Here is a 22,251-nt window from a genome sequence, read left to right on the forward strand (position 1 = left end):
TATGCACGGATAAATAATTTATAATAAATACTGCAGTATTTCATAAAATAAAAATGGCCACTTTTGATTTCATGGTGATAGATAGCCTAAGTTTCGTTCGTGATAAATAGCCTAAGTCACTTCATCAGCAAACTCCTAAGGACTTTAAATGAGTAGCCACGTATATTTAGGTCAACATTATTTTTATCGTCTCTGCACCGAAACTGCATTTGGCATTGTGTGTGGACTGCCTGCCGCCCTTTCTTTAAGATGGGAATGCCTCATTCATTAGTAATCGAGTGGCTATTTCAAGAGGTGAGTCCACGATCAGCAAGGGCTTTGAATCGCGCGTGTTCTTAAAATTAGCCCCCACCCACAGTATTTCCCCGTCGTGCCTCCTTCCATGCACACAGCAGCACATGGTTACAATCAAGCCCATAAATCAGGCGCCTCCGATCGAATAGTCCGAATTAAGCACACATGCACATCAGACAGGGGCTGCTGGCTGCTGTTGCAGCAGAAGAAGCGAGGGAAACAGTCACACATCAGGGGGAGGGATGGAACCAAAAAGCCTCTATAGTGATCAATATCTGACTGTCTTGTTGCAAATCGCTGCAGTGCTTCACAGGTGTAGTGAGTATTCTCATACGGATTGACTGAACTGGAGCCACATGTCACATGTGCTTCATAGGAAGAACCGGGGCATCATCTGCTGCAAGCTGGATCTGGAGGAGGATGCTGCGGCAAGTGATACACAGAGGGCTGAAAGCTTCTTTCTACTGGCTGGGTTTGTTCGTGAGTAGGCATCCAGTGTTCTTCCTCACCGTCCCCGCAGTCCTGACCATTATTTTCGGATCCACGGTGCTGAGCCGGTTTAAGCCTGAAACGGACCTGGAGATCCTGGTCGCCCCGACGCACAGCCTCGCGAAGATCGAGAGGAGTCTCGCCAACAGCCTCTTCCCCATCGACCAGTCCAAGCACAAGCTGTACTCGGACCTGCACACCCCCGGCAGATATGGCAGACTCATTCTACTGGCCCAATCCGGGGGAAATATCCTGGAACTGGCCGAGCAGGTGCTCCAGGTGCACAAGAAGGTCCTGGATATGCGTGTCAATTATAAAGGCTTCAATTACACTTTCGCGCATCTCTGTGTCCTGAGCCACCGGGACAAGAGATGCCTCCTGGATGATATCATCACCATATTCGAAGACATTCGCTTAGCTGTTCTGTCTAACAGCACTTTTTCCAAGGTCCCCGTGAGCTATCCAAATACAACGTTAAAGGTAAGAGACATATATTGTCTGGAGTACAGCGGCTGTGTGCTTCAAAACCTCGCGAGCCGCCTAACGAGACAGCGGTTTTTTTCGAGGGCTTTGAGACGCAGCCTTTGTGTGCGATGGATCGTCATTGCAACAATGAAACTGCAAAAAGGGAGCTCGGCATATTGCGACTGTGCCTCATAAAACATTACGAAACGATCAGAATTATGAATAGACCCGGTTCTGCTGTATTCTAGTATGTGCAACATCTGAATCAGCTGCATAGTTCTCCAGCACTGCACTCTGAGGCTGGTGATGCAATGTAGCCTACACTAAAAAACACTTGCAGAATCTAGACTTTTATCTTATTTTTTCTTTCCACAACAGCTTTGTTAGAGGACGTACCTTCCTTGAGCACTATATCTAATAAATACAATTATGGCAACAGATAAGCAGTACTATTAATTAAACAACTGTTTAGAATCGCTGCATTAAAACAAATGATTCAACTTGAAACAGATAACTAAAATATTGAGTTAATTGGACTTACAAGAGCTACTAACAATTATTAATTTAAATTACTGTTAAGTTCCTCTAAGAAGGTTTGTTAAGTTGTATTCACTCAAAAAAAGTTTTTAAAAGCAAATTTCCCCTTTATGTGTGAATGTTTAGAGAATCAGTTATGGAACAAAAATGCCTTAAAACACCACACTCATATCAATCAACTAACTGATCATTTTAGAGGAACAAATACATGCTATCATGCTAAAGACAACAAGTTTCTGAATATGACAATAAACCAACAACAGTTTTTTGGGGGAAAACAGTCAAACCATATTATTGCATGCTGGGGAAATGTGAGCAAAAGGTGTGTTTATATAAGAAATGCTTGTAAACTGCTTACATTCATCAATACTCTAAATTTGGAATTATTCAAACAGAATAAACATTAGTATAGCCTAGTAGTATGTTTGTATGTCGCATTTTGATCATAAAAATGTGAACAAAATGCGACATACAAACATGAAATGTTTTTCATTTTAATGATCAACAGTAGCACAGAATAATTTATTGCAGTGTATTGCTCATTGTTAAATTTCAAATGACCTTAACTGAGACTGAATATTTGAGACCTATAAAACAGTCTTCATCAAAATGCTGCACTACCCACAGACGTAAGACTAAATAAAACACAACAGTGCAGCAAGCCATTGTTTTCCCAAGCTTACATCAGTAGGAGTAGGAGTAGGAGCACGATCCGTGTGAATGAGGCGCTCACTGTGGCCTCCACAAGAGCTCATTCAAATTGTGCCAGTCTTTTACAGAACATCTTGAGGCTGTATTTCTGCATCCAAGGCTGCATCACTCACTCAGCATAGGGTGATGCACTGTCCAGCTCATTATTGGATGCTGAAATGTTAGGACCACTGAGCAAAATACAAGAACTTTCAATCTTTTCTGGATTTTATTCATTCTGCATTCTTTTGGTGCAAAACTGATGCCGTTCAACGGTGGAGATTGTCTTAACACCTTAATCCAGCTTCATGCTATGGTTTGAAATCAGCTTGTGTTTTCTTCTGGCCTGTTTTGCTTGTCTGACATTTAGCTAAAAGACCACACTGCTTCCTCGAGAAAGTTTTTTTTTTTTTTTTGTAATGGAAGACAATTTTAATACTTTGTTGACGTGTGTAAAATCCATTCAAATACCAGAACAAATCCACACCAACAAGGCTGCTTATTAACTGGTTTGCTGATTCTGCAAGTCAAACATGATTATAATGTGGAATTAATATTAAGTTGCAGCCAGGAGTTGGAGTAGGAAAACTCTGCACTACCAGAGTTTGATAACCAGAGATGTATGCTTTTATAGGATGTATTTCATTTTTATATATTATATTTAAGGTATTTGGATTAAAGTTGGAATTTTAAAATGTTTTACAATCTGTACATGGCTGCTATTGCTATTTCTTCCAGCAACCTGTACTACAGATCTCAATCCTCAGATGTTCCAAGCGTACCAATTATTCAACATTTCTGGACGGCAGTTGATTTACACTGATTGCAAAGTACACTTGTTAGATTGTATTCAAATGGGATTTCACTTATAACAGTTTCCTTTATTGAATGAAATAAATTAGTAATCGCTTTGTTTTGGCCCTAGGATGGTCGGGTGTCCTTTATTGGCCATCAGCTGGGTGGCGTGGCTGTGTCCGCAAATAGCCGGGACCAACAGGTCAAGTTTGCTCGCGCCATCCAAATCACCTACTACCTCCGTAACCTTGGCCCAGTGGTGCAGGACATCATTGCTGAAAAGTGGGAAACTGAATTCTGTAAGTTGGTGCATCAGCTGGCTACAGACAGCGAGGAGCTGCAAATTCAGTCGCTTACGTCCTTCAGCTTATGGCGGGACTTCCACAAGACAGGAGTACTGGCCAAGAGCGAGGTACTGGTCAGCTTGGTGCTGGTGCTCCTGGCAGCCACCATCTCCAGCTCTATGCGGGACTGCTTGCGCGGGAAACCCTTCCTGGGCCTGTTGGGTGTCCTCACCATATGCATCGCCAACGTGACGGCAGCTGGGATTTTTTTCATCTCTGATGGGAAATTTAACTCTACGCTGCTTGGGATCCCCTTTTTTGCCATGGGTAAGTGCGGCTTTGTTCACGGATACTGTGGTGATTGCATGTAGGATTATTATAATTGCTGTGTGATTCCTCAGGAGGAGGTGGTGGTGGCGGTGGTGGTGGTGGTGGTGGTGGTGGTGGGGGGGGGTATAATTGTTTTCCACAGCAGTCATCAGGGTCAGTGCTTTTGCAACAATGGGCTTCATCGTTACAGAAGGAGAATTTGTGATATAAGGAATAGAAATGGAAGATAATTAGAGGCCAACATTTTTGTGATACAATGGAACATTTTTCAATGTTTGCCTGAAAATCCAAAACGATGGTAAAGAATGTCAAGTTAAAATGAATGAAAATTGATGTAGCATTAACATGATCTGCAAATCTCATTGATGGTATAGTTAATGTACCACTTATGATAGACCATTGAATGTCTGAGTAAATTGTTGGCACTTTTACATAGAACAATCATAGTGTGGTGAAACACACTGATGTAGAGCAGTGGTTCTAACAGAAAGACTCAGAGACCAAGTGAACATTTACATGGTATGTATACCGTGGTATATATAAAGTATTGACAAGTGTTAGTGAGCTACAATAATTCATGTCTAGTTGTATAGAAAAGTTATTTGGCATAGGCCCCGTCCTTGGTCCAAGTCCTGGGGGATGCAGATTTGGCTGATCCTGCCTGAAGATGAAGGACGGGGCGAAGTCTACCCCTGATGGATGGACAGGGACCAACCTGGTGGTGGTAGGGAACATGAGTGTCATCAACTGCGAACGTAAAACAGAGAGTTCAGTACTTACAGTATATACTCCAAATGTCAAGCAGTGATAATTTGGCCATACCTAATATTTATGAATGAATGCAGTGGCATTAGAGTCTTCCTGGTAGAACTTACACTAAAGCTATCATTTCTCACCTAGTGGTTCATCAACAGAAAAAACGAAAACAATAAAAAAGCAAAGCTATGTAAGTAACATTATGCAACTAAATATGTAATTGTGTTTGGTTAGGATAGCAAAATGAAACAGAGAGAACACTTTCCACATATCATTTGTTGTTGACGTCACATATCTTGCACCCAATCAAATTTTGTGGGGTTTAAATATTCATGTAACTGGGTAAAACCACCTTTCCAAATCAGGCTGATGACAAAAACCCTCATTCGCGAAAACCATGAACAAAGCTTTGCAAGGTAAAACCACCATACTGCAATATACGTAGGTCTGTGGATGACTGGCGCCAGTGTTCTAATGTGTTTTTCTACAGAAAGTGTTAATATTCAGTTTAACAGTACGATTGCAAGTGTGATGTTGCTTTTATACGGTAAACTGTTCAGTGAACAAGTAGTTATTTTTGAATAACTTACATTTTAAAAACAGTATTTCTCGTATTTTTGCTTTGCCAATGGAAATAGTTCCAACGAAATCAACCATCTCTGAGGAACACACAGTAGTGGTGTTTAGTTCCTAAATGAATCAGTGTTATAAAAGATGAGTGAATGATTCAATGACTCTTTCGTTTTTCAACTTATCTGTTTATTGAATGATTCATTGACTCATTCAGTCGTCTTTTTCTTGAACAAACCAGTGTTTCGAATGAATCGGCTCAGTGAATGATTCACTGACTCACATAAAGTCAGGTAACTGTGTAACCTGCCGAGAGTCACGAAAAATAAGTGGATAAGCAGAGAGATGAAGAGTAATATAGAAAAATACATTGATTTCAATATCATATTTTTATGATATTTTGTTTATTTTTGTATAATTTTCTTGGTAACTTGTAACCAATGTGAAATCTGGTCTCTTCTATAATACACATGCTTGACTTAAACTATAAATATTAATCATGTAAATCCAAAACGTAATATTAGATAACAAACACCTGTCATTGCACCAATTATTGCAGTGTGAAAGGAACATTTTAATCTGCAGAATTAGATCATTTTCTTTCTATTGTTCATGCATTTGGGGAGAATAATAAGGAACAGTCATTAATTTCCAACAGTGCTATGTTCTTTCTGCTGTGTTATTTTTGTGGACCCCTGGGAAAACAATCTAGCAAGCTAAAACAAACTTGGAAATTTAACGAACTCCAAACTCAACACATCTCGCAGGTGTTAAAAACACCCTTAGATTTTACACCTGTCTAGGTTGCATTAGATGCCCTTAGGTGACGACTGTCACAACCCGCAACTGAGTGGAACTAATTAGCTTCGGATTTAAAGTACGTCGATTTGTTTTCTCCCATGGAGGTAGAATCATGATTCTCTCAAAACAAGGATATACAGGGTGCAAAAGCACAATTACAACCTGCGGAGAATAACCGCTTACAGCTTCTTCTTATTCTCTGCGATGGGTTTGGTTATTGTAGCAACGCAATAGAATAATCAACCAACAACTACATGTGGCTTCCTAATTAAAGAAGACGGAAACATTGTCAGTAGAGAGACTGACTGTACTGTAGGATTTTATGATCATGAATGTCCTTGTGGAGCTTGTGGATCAAAGGTAATAATGCTCGGTGCTGTTCTGTATACTGACCTCTTAAGCTTCAGCCAGCCATTTACGGTGTCCCTAATGATCTGTACCCCTCAGATGCTCAGTCTTATTGTAAAGCTAGCCCAGCGTGGAAGATTAATTGCTCCCTGACCACTGGATTTTGAGCTCTTTGCAGGAGGACCTGTGATTTACTATGCTTTGCATTTGAGCTTCACAGGAAGGACAATCTGGAGAAATAGATTTTGTCCCGCTGGTGAAGATGAATGTTGACACTCTACACGGCACATCACAATGTGCTGCGGGGTCCCCGGGGTGGCTCCGTTTGGTTGGCGAAGTGACAATGGATTCAAGTTTGTGGATGATACTCAAATGAAACTGTGGCCTGTTCCTCACAAAAATTTAAAGTATGGCTTCAGAAGTCTTGGAATATAGTGCTTAAGTCATTTGGACTATTTTTATGGTGTCCTTTGGCACTTTTTAGACAGACATGGACACAATGATATACTAAGTATACTTTATGTATACTGCATTATAAATGTACATTATAATGTATTATATATCTTTTCATAAATAATTGTAACCAAAGCTAAAAGGCATTATATATTTTTTGCAGATTCCTTGTTACATAAATTGGTGGTTTGTTATGTGTTTTAACGCATTATACTTTCTAAAGGTGTAACAATGAATAGATCATTTTTATAATGTATTAAAACTGCGATAACAATTAATCTTGAGACCATACAATTCATTATAAGGTGCATTACAAGGCACAATTAATGCATGAAAAGTACTTTTATAATGTATTATATATAATTAAAGTGTTACCAAAATGTATCTTTAACGGGACAAAAAGGTTGGAACCACATAAGGGTGAGTAAACAATGACAGAATCTTCATTTTAGGGTGAACTGTCCCTTTTAAAGGACTTGGCAGAAGATGGATGCTCTGCAGAAAACAATGTGTGACACTGTTGTCTGAGACAATGAATGGAGTGTGAGCTATACCTTCACTTTAAGTTTAGAGGTTATTTTTATTCAGACGCATACAGCAAGGGCCTATTTATAGACTTGCTTCCTGCCACACATCTTAGCGGCGGATGCTTTGTTCTGCTGGGACAAATGACAGAATAGGAAATCAATGTCAAAGTACGCACTCACCTCCTGATCTCAGTGTACGTACAGTAAAGCGGCTTGCTGTTGTCTCTGTTTACGTACTGTATGATGAGCCTTGATCATGAAAATCATAGAAATTATAAGGCTAGTTCTAGCACAGTTATTTTAGATATTTCAAAATGCAATTAAATATATTTAAATGAAAGGGATAGGATTTTTCACACACACACACAACAAATGAAAATGTCTGTCATTATTTACTCACACTGTTGTCTTTTCATATGCCACAAAAGGATCATTTTTAAAGAATCTTCAGGGAGCCAAAAAAGGGTTATATAATAATTATAGTATGATTAGTATATTATAGTATCATTTAGTATACTTATTAAAACGTTTTATTTCAGGGGGAAAAAAATCCACAAATCGTGCAAGTGGTTTTAATATTTCAATCTGTGGTCCCCTTCACCCTCTCCAAAAATAGTCTGATCTTCTGCTCTGCTGAACGTTCTGAAACTGAACAGATGCGAGAAGTTCATGTGGTGAGCGAGTCATGTTGACAGCAAAGAAATGAAAATTCATAAAAGAAAAAGAAAGATGAAGCCAGAAACAGGCATAGGTTACTCAAATGAAAATTCTGTCATCATTTACTCACCATCAAGTCGTACCAAACCTGTATGAATTTCTTTCTTCTGTTGAACACAAAAGAAGATACAGTATTTTAAAGAATGTCGGTAACCAAACAGTTGATGGGCCCCATTGACATCCATGGTATTTTTTTTCTTCAAACAGACCATTGGTGCAAATGCTGATTTATTTCTCATGTCTTCACATCATTGGAATTAAGTGGACAAAGACCTGTTTATAGTTGCTATTCTGTCCTTAAATGTGATTTTAGCAGCTCATTTACAATTTTTTTACCTATTGAGTAAAATACAACAAGAAAATATTGTTGCACCTTTAGACTGATTCATTGATCCAAACGAGCACATATTTTTTATGTAATTGAACTAAAATAGAGTTATGATAGAGAATTGATAAGCATAAGAAATTAGAAGAAAGATAATAACACCGACAAACACAAATCAAAGAGCAGATTTAGTCAAAATTAGGACAAAGATGACTAGATGTTAGAGAACTCTGACATTTTGTCATCCACACGCTACTTGTAAAAAACTAGCTTGTTATTGGAAAAGCAACAAACAGCTGTTTGAAAAAAACATCTGAGTTATGCTACTAATTGTAACATATAAGCATGCAATGTAGTTAAATGTGGGTTTAAAGGTGCATACAGTATATCTGTCATGAGCCATATTGTATATGTGTGTGTATGTGTGTGTGTGTGTGTGTGTGTGTGTGTGTGTGTGTGTGTGTGTGTGTTCACTCGCAGTGGTGTAGTCACTCCCCAGCATGTCAGTTCTATTGATCGAGCTCATTTAGGGCCACAGACTGTGGAACAGCATGTGCCCTGGGATCTGGATCATCTCCTTGCAATTCTCTCCACACAAGCATGATTGTGCCTGGTCTAACACACATTCACTGTGCCTGGGAAGCCCAATCCCGTCTCAATCACCATTCCAGAAAAAAACATGTAGAACCACCAACATTTACAGCAGACCTTTGCTGTCTCCCTCTGGAAAATGATGGGGTGTTAGTAGATTGAAAACTGACCATGTTGAATGCCATTGATTTGCCTTAGTGCTAGAAGGCAAGAGCAAGTCGTAGGGAAGAGATTAGGGCTCATACCAATGAACTACTTATCACAAATGTCTTCAAGCAGCACATATTACATGCCATTAAGCCTGTGGCTGGATAATTTGCCATTGTCAGAGGAAGAATCAGGGTGAGAAAGGTTTGTTGGACATCATAAGCCAAGAGAAAATATTCATTTGCATATTTTTTCAGACATGATGTGCCACTACTGAATCAGTGCATGAAATAGAAATAGTAACAGACGTCCAGCTATTCTTCTGCCTTCCTCCGTTTGTCATTAATATTCCAGTCCTTTTATCTTTCAGTTGTATGATTTATGTTTCACAGGGTTTTTTTTCTGATTGAAAAAATTATGCAAGATTGGAAATTACGGGAATGGATTTTTTTCATTTAGTGGCTTAGTTCAAGTGAAATAATTTGCATTAAAAATGCAAGAGTGCTTTGGATTAAAGCTGTTTGAACCTGACAATATTTTTACTGTCATTTTTACGCTGCTATACCACTAAAAGGAAAAGTGCTGTTTTTAGTGTGGGAGTGCAGTTGAAATAGATCTTCCAGTGAAGGCCTTGAACACACTGACGTATGCTGGCAGTGGCATGTTTTACAATGACATGAAATACTGTTAGATTGTAAGGTAGATACTCCCATGAGTTTTTGTAACTGAAGCCACGGCATATAGAAACTAAGTGGCGTTAAAGGGAGAACGTGAGCTATTTAGTCATTTCCATGATTGCTGCTTTCCATTTAGGATAGATATATTGTTTAAAAGGGTACTACTGTTGTTTCTACTGTATGCTGTAGTTCGCTGTCTTTTTTATATCAATGTAGCATCATTATTTTGTGCAAAACTGATCATATTTCTGTAAATTTTGAAATAATGTGGCCCACATAGCACAATAAATCCAGGGCGTTTTGTTCAGGTCATTTGACAGCAGAAAAGTAGGCCAAAAGAAAGATCTGAAAGTTTTAACTATTCATTCTTTCTTAATGGATATAAAGCTCAAACTTTTTATTGGTCTACTTTTATTGGACATCCTTTTTCATATGTGAATACTTTGTACTTTCTCTTGGATATTTTTAGATTTGTTCTTTATGTTCAGCTTAAGAGATCTTAGGGCAGGTTCTTCAGTCTTATTTATAGGTCTATTGATCATTTCTGATTTCATTTTTTAAGGAAAGATAAAGATAACTCATTGTCACCTAACAGAATGCATTTACAGTACTGTTATGTTGTTGTTTGACAGTAAACATTTCAAATAAATGCTGATCTTTTGAACTTTCTATTCATCAAAGAATTTTCAAAACTTTAAAATATATCAAAACAGAAAAGAGTTCTTTTAAATTGTAACTATCTCACAGTATTACTGTATATTTTTAACCAAATAGATGCAGCATTGGTGAGCATAAGAGAATTAGTATTTTACTACAATTCTGTTAAAATTCCATCTTGAAAATCTTAGGTTATACATTGAAACTTATCCATTGCCAAACACAGCTAAATGATGGTTCGGAGAGTCAACAGCAAGACTGATGAGGTCCACTCCAATGAAATTACGTGCGAGTAACTCGAGCCCTCTGCTGATTTACATGCAGTGCGTTTGCACAAGCCTTTTCATTAGCAGCTGCAGATGCAGCAGATGTGTGGGGTGCCACAAAAAGCAGCAGCCATTCAATACAACGACAGAAGTGTCACACCATTCTCACCATCTTCTGACTGCACTCTTTTGATTGGCTCTGCAAAGCGCCCAGCTCTCTACTTTGGCACTGTTGTGTTGAGTTTTGTGCAAATTGCACACCTAATCCTTAGCAGCGGGATTAACGGTGTGCTGTGATGTGTGCCGTGTTAAGATAAGGACATGTTCACTGTCAAACGAGATGCTAATTTTGGGCACTTTTGTAATCCAGCGTTCTCAGCATGTTTTATTTTTATTTTTTGAATGAGCAGCACTGCCTTCATACTCATAATGTCATGAGACAAAATGAAGCGTGAACAGTAAAATTAAAAATTTCTGTATGTTTTTTTTTTTTTTTTTTGGTCTTTGTTTTAACTACAAAACTTACCTTAAAGCATTTGAGAAGCTTTTCCTTTAAATTTTTGAGAAATAAAATTGTGTAAGATGATAAGGCTTGTTTTCCTTGTTTTATGCATAAACTGAAAAATGGAGTTTGTTATATTTTTACTAACAGAAATACCGGAAAATGATTTGGTGATATGATAGATAAAAAGCACAATAAATCAAGATATTTTTGTTGGGACATTTGCTGCAAAAAAGGACTAAGATAGTACCATGGTATCAGATGTAATGCCATGCTTCTTTAATTTAACACATTATGGTACGGTACTAAATGACATCCAAATTACTGTAACATGATATTTTGTACTACAATACACTTTATATGACACCATGGTAATACCATGTTGCATGTCAAAATACCATTATACCATTTGGAAATAAATAAATGTACAAAAAATACTGCACTACTTCTAGAATAGCTGTTCAGAGGATATATAGTCTATTGTACGTGTCTTGTCACTGCAGCACAGAAATACTGACACAGTATGGAAATCTGTGTAATATTTTTCCCATCTTCTGTCACAACTGGACATGCTTTATTGGAGGTGTACGAAGGGTCCATCCGTAGGGTGTTTTCCTGCAAGTGATGGATGTGTTTTGCAGCTGCTCTGGTGCTGAAGTTTTAAAGCAGTAATTTTGTTTAATGACTCACTGCATTGCAGCGAGAGAGGTGATGCAGCTCTTTATATTAAAGCCATGGCTTCAGAGTAGCTTTCCTCCAGCCGGTGCCGACTAGAACTGTCCACAGGAGGCCTGTGACAAACTGCCCTCTTTAGCTATGTGGAATGTTGTACCTGTCCACCAGCACCCAGAGACATGAGGAACAGCCCTTTATTTCCTACCGTACCCCTTGTGAGACGTGCAGGGAACATTTCGGTTCAGTTCCCCAGGTGTTCTCTCAAAGTAGCATGGGAAAAACTCTGGGGGAAGGAATTCGCTACGAATGAATTGCACCCACTGTTTATTTGCGCACGCTGTCTGTATTGTTTCAGTGCCCGATTCACTAAAGGAATTATGCAAATCCTGTAATACACAAACCCAACACAATTTTCCGCAGTGCAATTCCTCCTTTTGCAGGCCGGTTCTATATATATATACTGTATATTAGAGTATATTTTACAAGAAAATACTCTTTCAGTCTTTCTCCTTTAATTTAATGTGTTACTTGCCATTTGTTTTTAATTATTTGTCAAATTTACTAGAATTTCCAATTTCTAACTGTTTTCCCTGTGTACTGGGAGTGTACTCATCTAGCATTGTTGGGAAGTAACTAACTAAAGTAATGTCTACTATCTTAACTACTTTTTTCAGATGCATAATAGTATATCATCTATAATAATGTTTCTTTTTTCTCTCTCTCATCTAGTGCTGGAAAGACTACTAGTGAGCAGTTCGTTCAGGCAGTTCATAAATTCATAAATGAAATACATATTTGAGCCCTCTTATATGGTTTAGACTTAGTTACGTAAATTAGGGTATTTTGTTGTATTTACTATAAATTTACCTGTTCAAGTTTAGATTTGTTTCAATCATGACAACACTCTGAATTGTTTTATCATGTTATTGCATATGTATTTGTCTTGGCGGATTAGATCTGCTACGCTGCTGCTGTTGATTATTGAAGACCTGCTGCTAATAGATTCACAGACATGCTTCTGTGAGCAGGTAAGATATGCTGCTGCAGCATAAATGGAAATACATACAGATCTAGGCAGGTGGAGCTGGGGAGGTGGAGGGTTTCAGAGAAACTCTGCATGTTACAGGACTAGACTACAGCAAACAATGAACCAGACTATTTAAAGCCTATTTTGAGCAAGTAATCAAATTGGCTGCACAATCAGCTTGTGCCATGCTGTAATGATTTGATTGCTTGCAGATTGCTTGTAAAGGAATCACCCTGCTCCCTCTAGAGTTTTATGACTAAACTAGATATTTATTTTTATATAAATCATGGAAACACTGTACAAAAAGGTTACATTTGTTAAAGGGGAACTTGGCAACTATTTCAATCCGTTTAGAAATCATTTGGATGGTTAACCTGTTCTGGTGAGAATGGTGACTTTCCCTGCACCCCCCAGCGTTCCCTGGCAGAAAACCAACCTTGCAACATGGGGACTAACGTCCTGGTAAGTTGGAAATAGGAAGTCTCGTGAGAAGCGAGAACGAGTGAGAAACACAAACTGCTTTACGGCAATTCAACATAAACACACACGCCATATGATACTGTGTATGATGTATTACCCACCTCGGTAGACATAGCTCCACACGATAAGTTGGCCAGCTCCCATAATAACAAATGCACATGAGCAGCGGTAGAAAGGGGGAGGAGGGTGCCGCAAGTGAGATTTTTTTACTACAGTGTTGTGAAATATACGGCCCACAGCTGTAGGGGGAGCTCGTTGAGAAAACACGCGACAATAAAAGGGAAAATCAGCGAAGAAATGGCTAGAGTTGCCATGTTCCCCTTTAACATGCATCTGTTAACAATTAATGCACTATGAACTAATATGAACAAAGGAAACAATTGTATTTTTTATTAACTCATTAACAAAAGTCAATAAATGCTATAATAATATATTAGCATACTCATAGTTAGTTCATGTTAACTAATGCATGAACTATTGTTAACATTGAGACCTTATTGTAAAATGTTTCCTAAATTATAATTTTTAACAATAAGTTATATAATAAGTAACTAGTTTTTCAAACAGTATCTCAGCTGTAGTTTAACTAAATGCTTAAATTGTAGCTTTGCAATCTACACTTTCAAAGCTTCTCCAAAATTGTCATCTACAATTTATATACAGTACAGTATATGTCAAGTTATATTGCTCTTCTCCATCACTTGATGAATAAGTGAGTTTTGTGAATAAAACGTAATAAACATAATTTGGATAGAAAGGTGTGTTTGTGATGAAAAGAATGACAGTTACTTAATTTTAGCATTTTCCATCTAGTGAAGATGGATTGCAGATGGATCGTGAAAAAGTATTTGCACTTAAATACTGTGTATAAAAATATTGCACCCGTTTAGTAAGTTCACTCTTAGATGTCCTCACTGTTGTATGTGAATAATATACAGTATGATAATGTTGAAGTATGAGGGTGAAGTAAATGTTTGTATGTCAGGGACAGCAATGGGTCACTCCCCCCTCTATGTTCAGGAGCATTCATGGTCCCCGTAGCCCTATTAGGCAAGTGCTGGTCAACTAAAGTCATCAGATGTTGTGGAAATGGTTTTATTTGAAATACCTCAATATTGTCTGTTAATGTGCATGTGATTTAGAACCGGCAGGAGCAGGGCTCCCTCGTGTCATCTCATGGCTTTGTATTTTCTGTTTTGAATGTGCTCTATTTGCTGCTGCACTCCTTAACGTTTGCCGCTGCTGCTGCAGCAAAACGTGTCAATCTTGTTTCAAGATGTTGGTTTGGTACGCACTCCTCTAGTGGCCCTGATTTAATCTGCACCCTTGAATGGATGGACCCCTTTTGACAGAGCTTGTTTGAATCACTGGCATACAGTAGATGCTATTTTAGGAGTAAGCTTTTGCATACCATCACAAAGATGGAGAAAGAATGAAATCCTCCTTCAAAGGTGAAAAAAATAAAGCAACAGAATACATTTATAATGGTGAACATTTTTCTCATATTTGTTCAAGCAAATCCATAGCTCAGTGATTCTGAGCCTCCGCAGGGGGATCTTGGCAAGATTAAGAGTACGTTTACATGACAATGATGTACTAAACGGAAGCGTTTTTCCTTTGCGTTTTTCGTGTACAGACGTTTGATCGTTGTCAAAACGATCCCCGTTCACAAGGATCTGTGAAAACAATTAAAAACACTGTGTTATGCATCCCAGGCCAGTAGTTGGCGATGTCACTCTGTAAAGAAAAACTACGCGCCTATAGACTGAACACTTAATACGCATGCGCATGACCGTCACTGTTTTTGTAGTTTACACGGAGACGATAACTGTATTGTTTTCAAAAACTTGCACTGTATTCGGTTTTCAAAAGTTTGCACTTTCAGGCCCCCAAAATGTCGTTGTTGTGTAAATAAACAGCCAAAACGCATTAAAAGTTCTTAGTTGAAAATGGTGTTGTGTAAACGGCCCCTAAACCTATAAAACAGAAATAAGGAAATATTCAAGCTACCAAAAGATCATAAGAATTAAAAACACCATATATTTTCTTTGTAATTAACAGCTTAACTATTTAACTATAGTAGAGTATTTTTTCCTGGTTTGGTGTAGATGAAGGTAAGCTTCTCTGATGGGGTTGTTAGGTTGCGTAAAACTGCAAAAAAAGACTCAAAAACACTGATCTTTGCAGATGTGCAGTTGTTTAGTCATGTTTTATCTCTTTGTCCTGTTTCATCAGAGACTTTTAGAACTGAGCACATTTTCTTACTGCCCTTGACCAGCAGCCTGGTGGCACTCCATTTATATTGTGGTGATTCATTGCACGGCACACACTGAAGAAATCGCCATGTCATCCTGATAAGGAGGACTTTTGTATTCTGTTTAGAATTACCATTCAAGTACTTCTCATTTGGAAGGTGATGACATCCAGACTCAGAACAGTAGAATGCTAATGCCAAGTAAAACTATCATCTTTGTGTTTTTGTTGTTGTTAATAATGAAGAATGTTATGATAAGTGCTTACAGCTCATCAGTAAAGCTCAAGTACCACTTCACTGGCACCAAACCAGAATGTATTTTAACTCATATCAACATTTATGAAATATTCAATGAGTGAAACTCATTTAAAAAATATATACATATGAGAAAGGACTTATGTGACAGGCCAGCGGCAACATATTTGTTTCATATGCAAGATTAATTAAAAAAATAATGTGGAAAGTCATGCTTATTTTTTTTATTTTATTTTATTTTTTGCAGAAAACCTTGTGGAGTTCAGTGTTTACATTTCCTGAGAAGTATATAATCTGTCATTTGTAACTGCATTTAATTGATACTGAATAAATTAGAAAAATTAGATTCCATTTCCATTAGCAAAGATGAAGTGAAACTTTCTTTATTACGAATTGGCACTCTTACATTTCTTTGCAGATTTTGAAAATAATAAATGGCACTCACTTCATGAATTTAATTAATCTTCTTAATTGGAGAATGCGAGAAAATTACTCAAGCAGTGATGGTGTTTTATGAGATGGCAGGGTCCGCAACTAATCACTAACTAAACTCCTCGTACAATTGTTTTGTTGATCTATATAATTTGGCAAGTAGTGACCCATGTTCACGCTCAGATGTCTGAATGTTTCATTTCTACCAAACTTTGCGTTTAGTAGCTTCGCTTTTAATTGCCATTTAGCAGCTGCTTTATATTCAGAGCAGCTTCCTGTTATTGCAGGGACAGCCCTTTCAGAGCACCCTAAAGCTAAGTGTCTAGCTTAAGTGTACTTGATGATAAAAAGAAAGATTGTGATGTTGGTACCCCTTTTTTGAGTACATGTTATTGAACATGCAGCCACCAGGTTACCACCAGCCCACCATGTAACCTCCGTATCTTGCAGATTAATTCACAGACTAATGGACTTCTTCTCCCCCTTAATAAAACTAAAAGCAAGGAAAGCCAGTCCATCTGACTCATTACATTGGCGTAATCCTTTATGGTTAATTAGGTTTTTCTCCATGTCTGTCAGCTCAATGAAAATTTATGATTTTGAAGAAAGAGGTAAGAGAGTAGTTTTTGTGACGCGTTCTTGACAGTGACAGAGTGTGTAGAGACAGGCCGTGATGTCCTTGATGCTGAGTGAAATATTTAGTGGATGAAAGTCATATGTATTATATGTCCAAAGGTGACGGTGTGCACACACGCGCACTAGATCTTATATATGAGCTTAAGTGATCCCGTAGGTGGATGGTAGAAGAGTAATTGAATTACTGCTCATCTTATAACTATCATGAAAGGTTTATTATTCCATAATGCACATTTAGTGGTTGGCCATAATGTGTTTTTCAATGGCCGATGACCATGCCAATATCTAGCCAATGGCTGAAAAAAAACTCTGATACAATGGGGTCCAAAATTCTGAGGGCACATTGAAAACCTGGGATTCAAATTCTAATACAGAATATACATTTTAGATTTAGATTTTTTTTTTTTTTTTTTAAACAAAGAAACGACAAAAAAATAATAAAAAGTGAAGATTCTGCACTGTTTGTTTACTCGATTTGTATGAACATTTTACTCAAATTGTAATATCATTTGTAATGATTTTATTATTATTAATAAAGAATAATACAAGATAGAAGCGTTTACACTAGTAATCTAAAACTAGTTTGGCCTCTACTGTATAAAATACGGTAACACTTTACAATAAGGTTCATTAGTAACCATTAGTTAATGTATTAACTAACATGAACTAACAATGAGCAATATATTTGTTACAATATTTATTCATCTTTGTTAATGTTAGTTAATAAAAATCCAGCAATTCATTGTTTGTTCATGTTAGTTCACAGAGCATTAAAGGAGAACTCCGGTCAATTTTAACATTGAGCTCATTTTTTTGTACATTTGGAGTGCTGTCAATACAGAGAACAACGACAAAAATCGGTGTTGCCTACACCGAGTTATTCTATTTTTAAAATTTGCACCCTGTTGACTTCAATGGGGCAAGTGCTAAACCTGCTTTTAGCCTCTTAACATCCTTGTGTCATTACAAGTGCACAGGTCATGTGAGTGATTCCTTCAGAGTGAACACTGTATAAAAAGAAAGAAATGTATAAAAATGATGTTATTTAAGCCAGCGCAAATACCTGTGTTTACATCCTGTTTTTCGGTTGAAGTCCAAAGTAGTTGATTGCCGAGTTCACACGCATAGGTTTAGTTACCTATGATCACGCGCGTGAACTCGGCAATCGACTACTTTGGACTTCAACCGAAAACAGGATGTAAACACAGGTATTTGCGCTGGCTTAAATAACATAATTTTTATACATATCTTTCACATCTACTGCAGTCAGATTCACCCGTGATCACTCTGAAGGAATCACTCACATTTTCTGTGCACTTGTAATGACACATCAAGGATGTTATGAGGCTAAAAGCAGGTTTAGTACTTGCCCCATTGAAGTCAACAGGGTGCAAATTTTAAAAATAGAATAACTCGGTGTAGGCAACACCGATTTTTGTCGTTGTTCTCTGTATTGACAGCACTCCAAATGTACAAAAAAATGAGCTCAATGTTAAAATTGACCGGAGTTCTCCTTTAACTAATGTTATCAACATAAGTGCTCATATATATACACACACATGTCAGAAGTGCCCAAACGATTTAATGGGAAAGGCCAAAAATCTAATTTGTTCGAGAGATGTAGGCCAAAAGTAAATGCTGCATATCCAACTATATTACAGTATATCAAATGTTACATTAAATTCACTTATATTCTGTAAATTGTAATTCAATGATAAAAAAAAAAGTGTTAAAACAAAAGGATAAGTTAAAAAATACGTTTTTTCCTATATTTCTCCCTTCTTGTGAACATGGCATGGCTGGCCAAATAAACATCATGGGCCAACCTAGAATGGATATATTTATTTAAATATTATAAGAACTTATATCATTTCAATAATTAAAATTCACTGAAAAAATGTAAACAAACAAAAAAGTCTATTGCCTGCTGACACGGGTTGTTATTAGATTTAGGAACTGACACAACTATCACTTCTGGTAATCAGCCAAGTGAGCAGTTTTCAACCAATGCCAATAAATCACAAATTGGGCAATTAATCACCCTGGCTGATATATATCGGCCTTTCACTACTCGTGTTGTATATTTTTTGTAGATTATATTTATGCTGACATTGCTATGTAATCAAGTTTCTCTGTGAATTTTCCATGCATCAAATTATAAATTGCTGCTTCTTTTTTTTTCAGGACATGGAACAAAGGGTGTGTTTGAGCTCCTGGCAGGCTGGAGAAGAACCAGAGAGAGTTTGCCCTTCAAGGAGAGGGTGGCAGATGCGTTTGCTGACGTGATGGTGTGCTACACCATGACCAGCTCGCTCTATATTATCACCTTCGGCATGGGTGCCAGTCCTTTCACCAACATTGAATCTGTGAAGGTCTTTTGTCAGAGCATGTGTGTAGCAATCCTGGTGAACTACTTCTACGTGTTCTCGTTCTATGGCTCCTGCCTGGTGTTTGCCGGACAGCTGGAGCAAAACCGCTATCACAGCGTCTTCTGCTGCAAGATCCCCTCTGTGGAGTATCTGGACCGCCAGCCCACTTGGTTTAAGACCATGATGAGTGACGGCCACGACCTGTCTACACACCACGACAGTGTACCGTACCAGAACCACTTCATTCAGCACTTCCTGAGGGAGCATTACACAGAATGGATTACCAACACCTATGTCAAGCCTTTTGTGGTTATCCTCTACCTGATTTACGCCTCCTTTTCGTTCATGGGATGTTTACAAATCAGCGATGGCTCCAACATAATTAATCTGCTAGCTAGTAATTCGCCGAGTGTGTCATTCGCCCTGACTCAACAGAAATACTTTAGCAACTACAGTCCGGTGATTGGGTTTTACATCTACGAGCCCATTGAGTATTGGAACTCCACAGTGCAGGAGCACCTCAAGACATTGGGCCAGGGCTTTAATAAGATTTCATGGATCGATAATTACTTTCACTATCTGAGGGTCGTGAATGTCAGCGCATCAACCAAAAGTGATTTCATTAACATCCTCAAGACTTCTTTTCTGAGGAGCCCAGAATATCAACACTTTGTGGACGACATCATTTTCTCTAAAAATGGAGATGAGTATGACATCATCGCGTCCAAGATGTACTTGGTGGCCAGGACGACAGAGAAGACCAGGGAGGAGGTCGTGGAGTTGCTGGAGAGACTTCGACCTCTCTCCCTTATAAACAGCATCAAGTTCATCGTTTTCAACCCAACGTTCGTGTTCATGGACCGCTACAGTTCCTCCATCATCTCCCCCATCCTGACGTCGGGTTTCAGCGTGCTCACTATTCTCATCCTCACCTTCTTCCTGGTCATTAACCCACTGGGGAACTTCTGGTTGATCTTGACCGTCACCTCAGTGGAACTGGGTGTCTTGGGTCTCATGACGCTCTGGAATGTAGACATGGACAGCATCTCTATCCTGTGCCTTATTTATACTCTCAACTTTGCCATGGATCACTGTGCCCCCCACCTCTACACGTTCGTACTGGCCACTGAGCACACACGGACTCAGTGCATCAAGATCTCTTTAGAGGAGCATGGGGCCGCCATTTTGCAGAACGCCTCTTGTTTTGTAATTGGGATAATGCCTCTTCTCTTTGTGCCTTCTAACCTGACCTATACACTGTTCAAGTGCTCCCTTCTCACAGCCGGCTGCACAGTGCTGCACTGTTTTGTCATCCTACCGGTGTTTTTGACATTCTTTCCACCCTCGAAGAAGCGGCACAAGAAAAAGAAACGGGCCAAACGGAAAGAGCGGGAAAGAGAGAGGGAGAGGGAGAGGGAGAGGGAGAGAGAGGAAATAGAGTGCATTGAAGTCAGGGAAAACCCAGATCATGTGACCAGTGTTTGATTGAAAGACGTGTGTGAGCGTAAGTGATAAGAAATCAGCTCCCGCCCACTAGGGGGCGACGCCAGGCAGCACTTCACAGGTCCAGAGGTGGCTGGGTCCGGCACTCTTGCGCCTGGGGTGAACCTTGCGACCGCAGCAATCAACAACAATGCTGTCCAGAGTAAAAAAAAATCCTTCTCACTCATGTCTTGTGCACCCTTCGTCCAGAACAGTGTATAGCATCTGCAGCTGCTAGCTTACGTTAGCCATTAACAAGAAAGGTTTGAGCAAAAAGGTTGTCTGTATACATTAACAAATTCAGAAGACTAAAACTGAAGGCCTCCAAAAAATGTTAGCATGAATCTATATGCAGGTTGGACCTCTAGTGGTATTCCCAAGGGTATTTGTTTGTTTTGTAAGAGTAGATATCACAACCAGGTACATTTGCTCTTATTTAGCACCAACATGAATCTTTTGTTTTTTAAACTGTTATGCATCTCACGTTCCTCCAGTCTTGTGCTTACATAATTAATCAAGACCATGTTTAAAAATAACTATGTGAAAAATAGTAGCAAACGGAAGTAGTGGTTTTCAGCTTCCATCAAATTATGCAACACTCTCCTACAAATAACACTTGGCATGCATTTATCACAAATGTCCTGTATCAAATTTAACAGTGTGTTTGCAATTTCTCTGGTAGCAGTTTCTTAGACTCGATCCCCGAGAGGTCCCACCTTATACCTAGAAAATATCCTCAGAGCAAAGCATTAATGGCCAATAGAATGAGTTATTGAGGACTGGAAAAGGTGTTCAGTGAAAGTACATTTGTCAAATTTGACATTTAGCTGCTATTCAGAATGTAATTTGTTCTACTCTTCTGAGTAAACAAACCACGTCTGGAGGTGTAGAGTGTGTATGAATCACTAAAATGTTTGCATAATATTAAACTGCATATGCCATTTAAAAAAGATTTTCCAAAACACCCAAGCGGCTCATTCATAAGAAAAAAGACTTGTAGCATGTCTTAAATCTGCATTGCTATGGTCTGTTTGTTTACTTGCTTGTGTGTTTGCTTGTTACATTAACCACAAATCAGGTCATGAACCTGTTTGTGAAGTTAAACTGTGCAATGACAAAGAGATTAGAAAGTTTCCTTACTGTTGCTTTCTGTATTGTTATTTTGCACATTAGCCAGATTCACAGATGGCTGTCATCTAAAAAGATTCAGTATGTGTAAAAAAATAAGGGTAGATATAGTTTTTAAGTGTAGCATGTGTTTCGTCTGTATTTGTGTGTGTTTGCAGGGATGAGCAGTGCAGATGATATACACTGTGTTCACGTTGAAGAAATATCTTGCACAAATCACATAAAGGTATCAAGGTACATTCTGGTGGAAATTAGTATGTCTCTAATGTTTCAAGTATTGGCTCTCTTGCAT

At 38.4% G+C, this 22,251-nt stretch overlaps 1 protein-coding gene across 1 annotated transcript; it reads left to right on the forward strand.

Annotated features, from left to right (window-relative positions):
- Positions 1-657: 657 nt before the first annotated feature.
- Positions 658-20,834, forward strand: ptchd4 (patched domain containing 4; the record flags this gene model as incomplete). Its single annotated transcript, XM_081378624.1, has 3 exons — positions 658-1,263; positions 3,401-3,881; positions 19,165-20,834. 3 exons carry the CDS (start codon positions 658-660, stop codon positions 20,832-20,834), a joined length of 2,757 nt encoding a protein of 918 aa, XP_081234750.1.
- Positions 20,835-22,251: the final 1,417 nt, after the last annotated feature.

The sequence above is a fragment of the Scardinius erythrophthalmus genome (genome assembly GCF_964197995.2).
Source record: "Scardinius erythrophthalmus genome assembly, chromosome: 11".
Lineage (NCBI taxonomy): Eukaryota > Metazoa > Chordata > Actinopteri > Cypriniformes > Leuciscidae > Scardinius > Scardinius erythrophthalmus.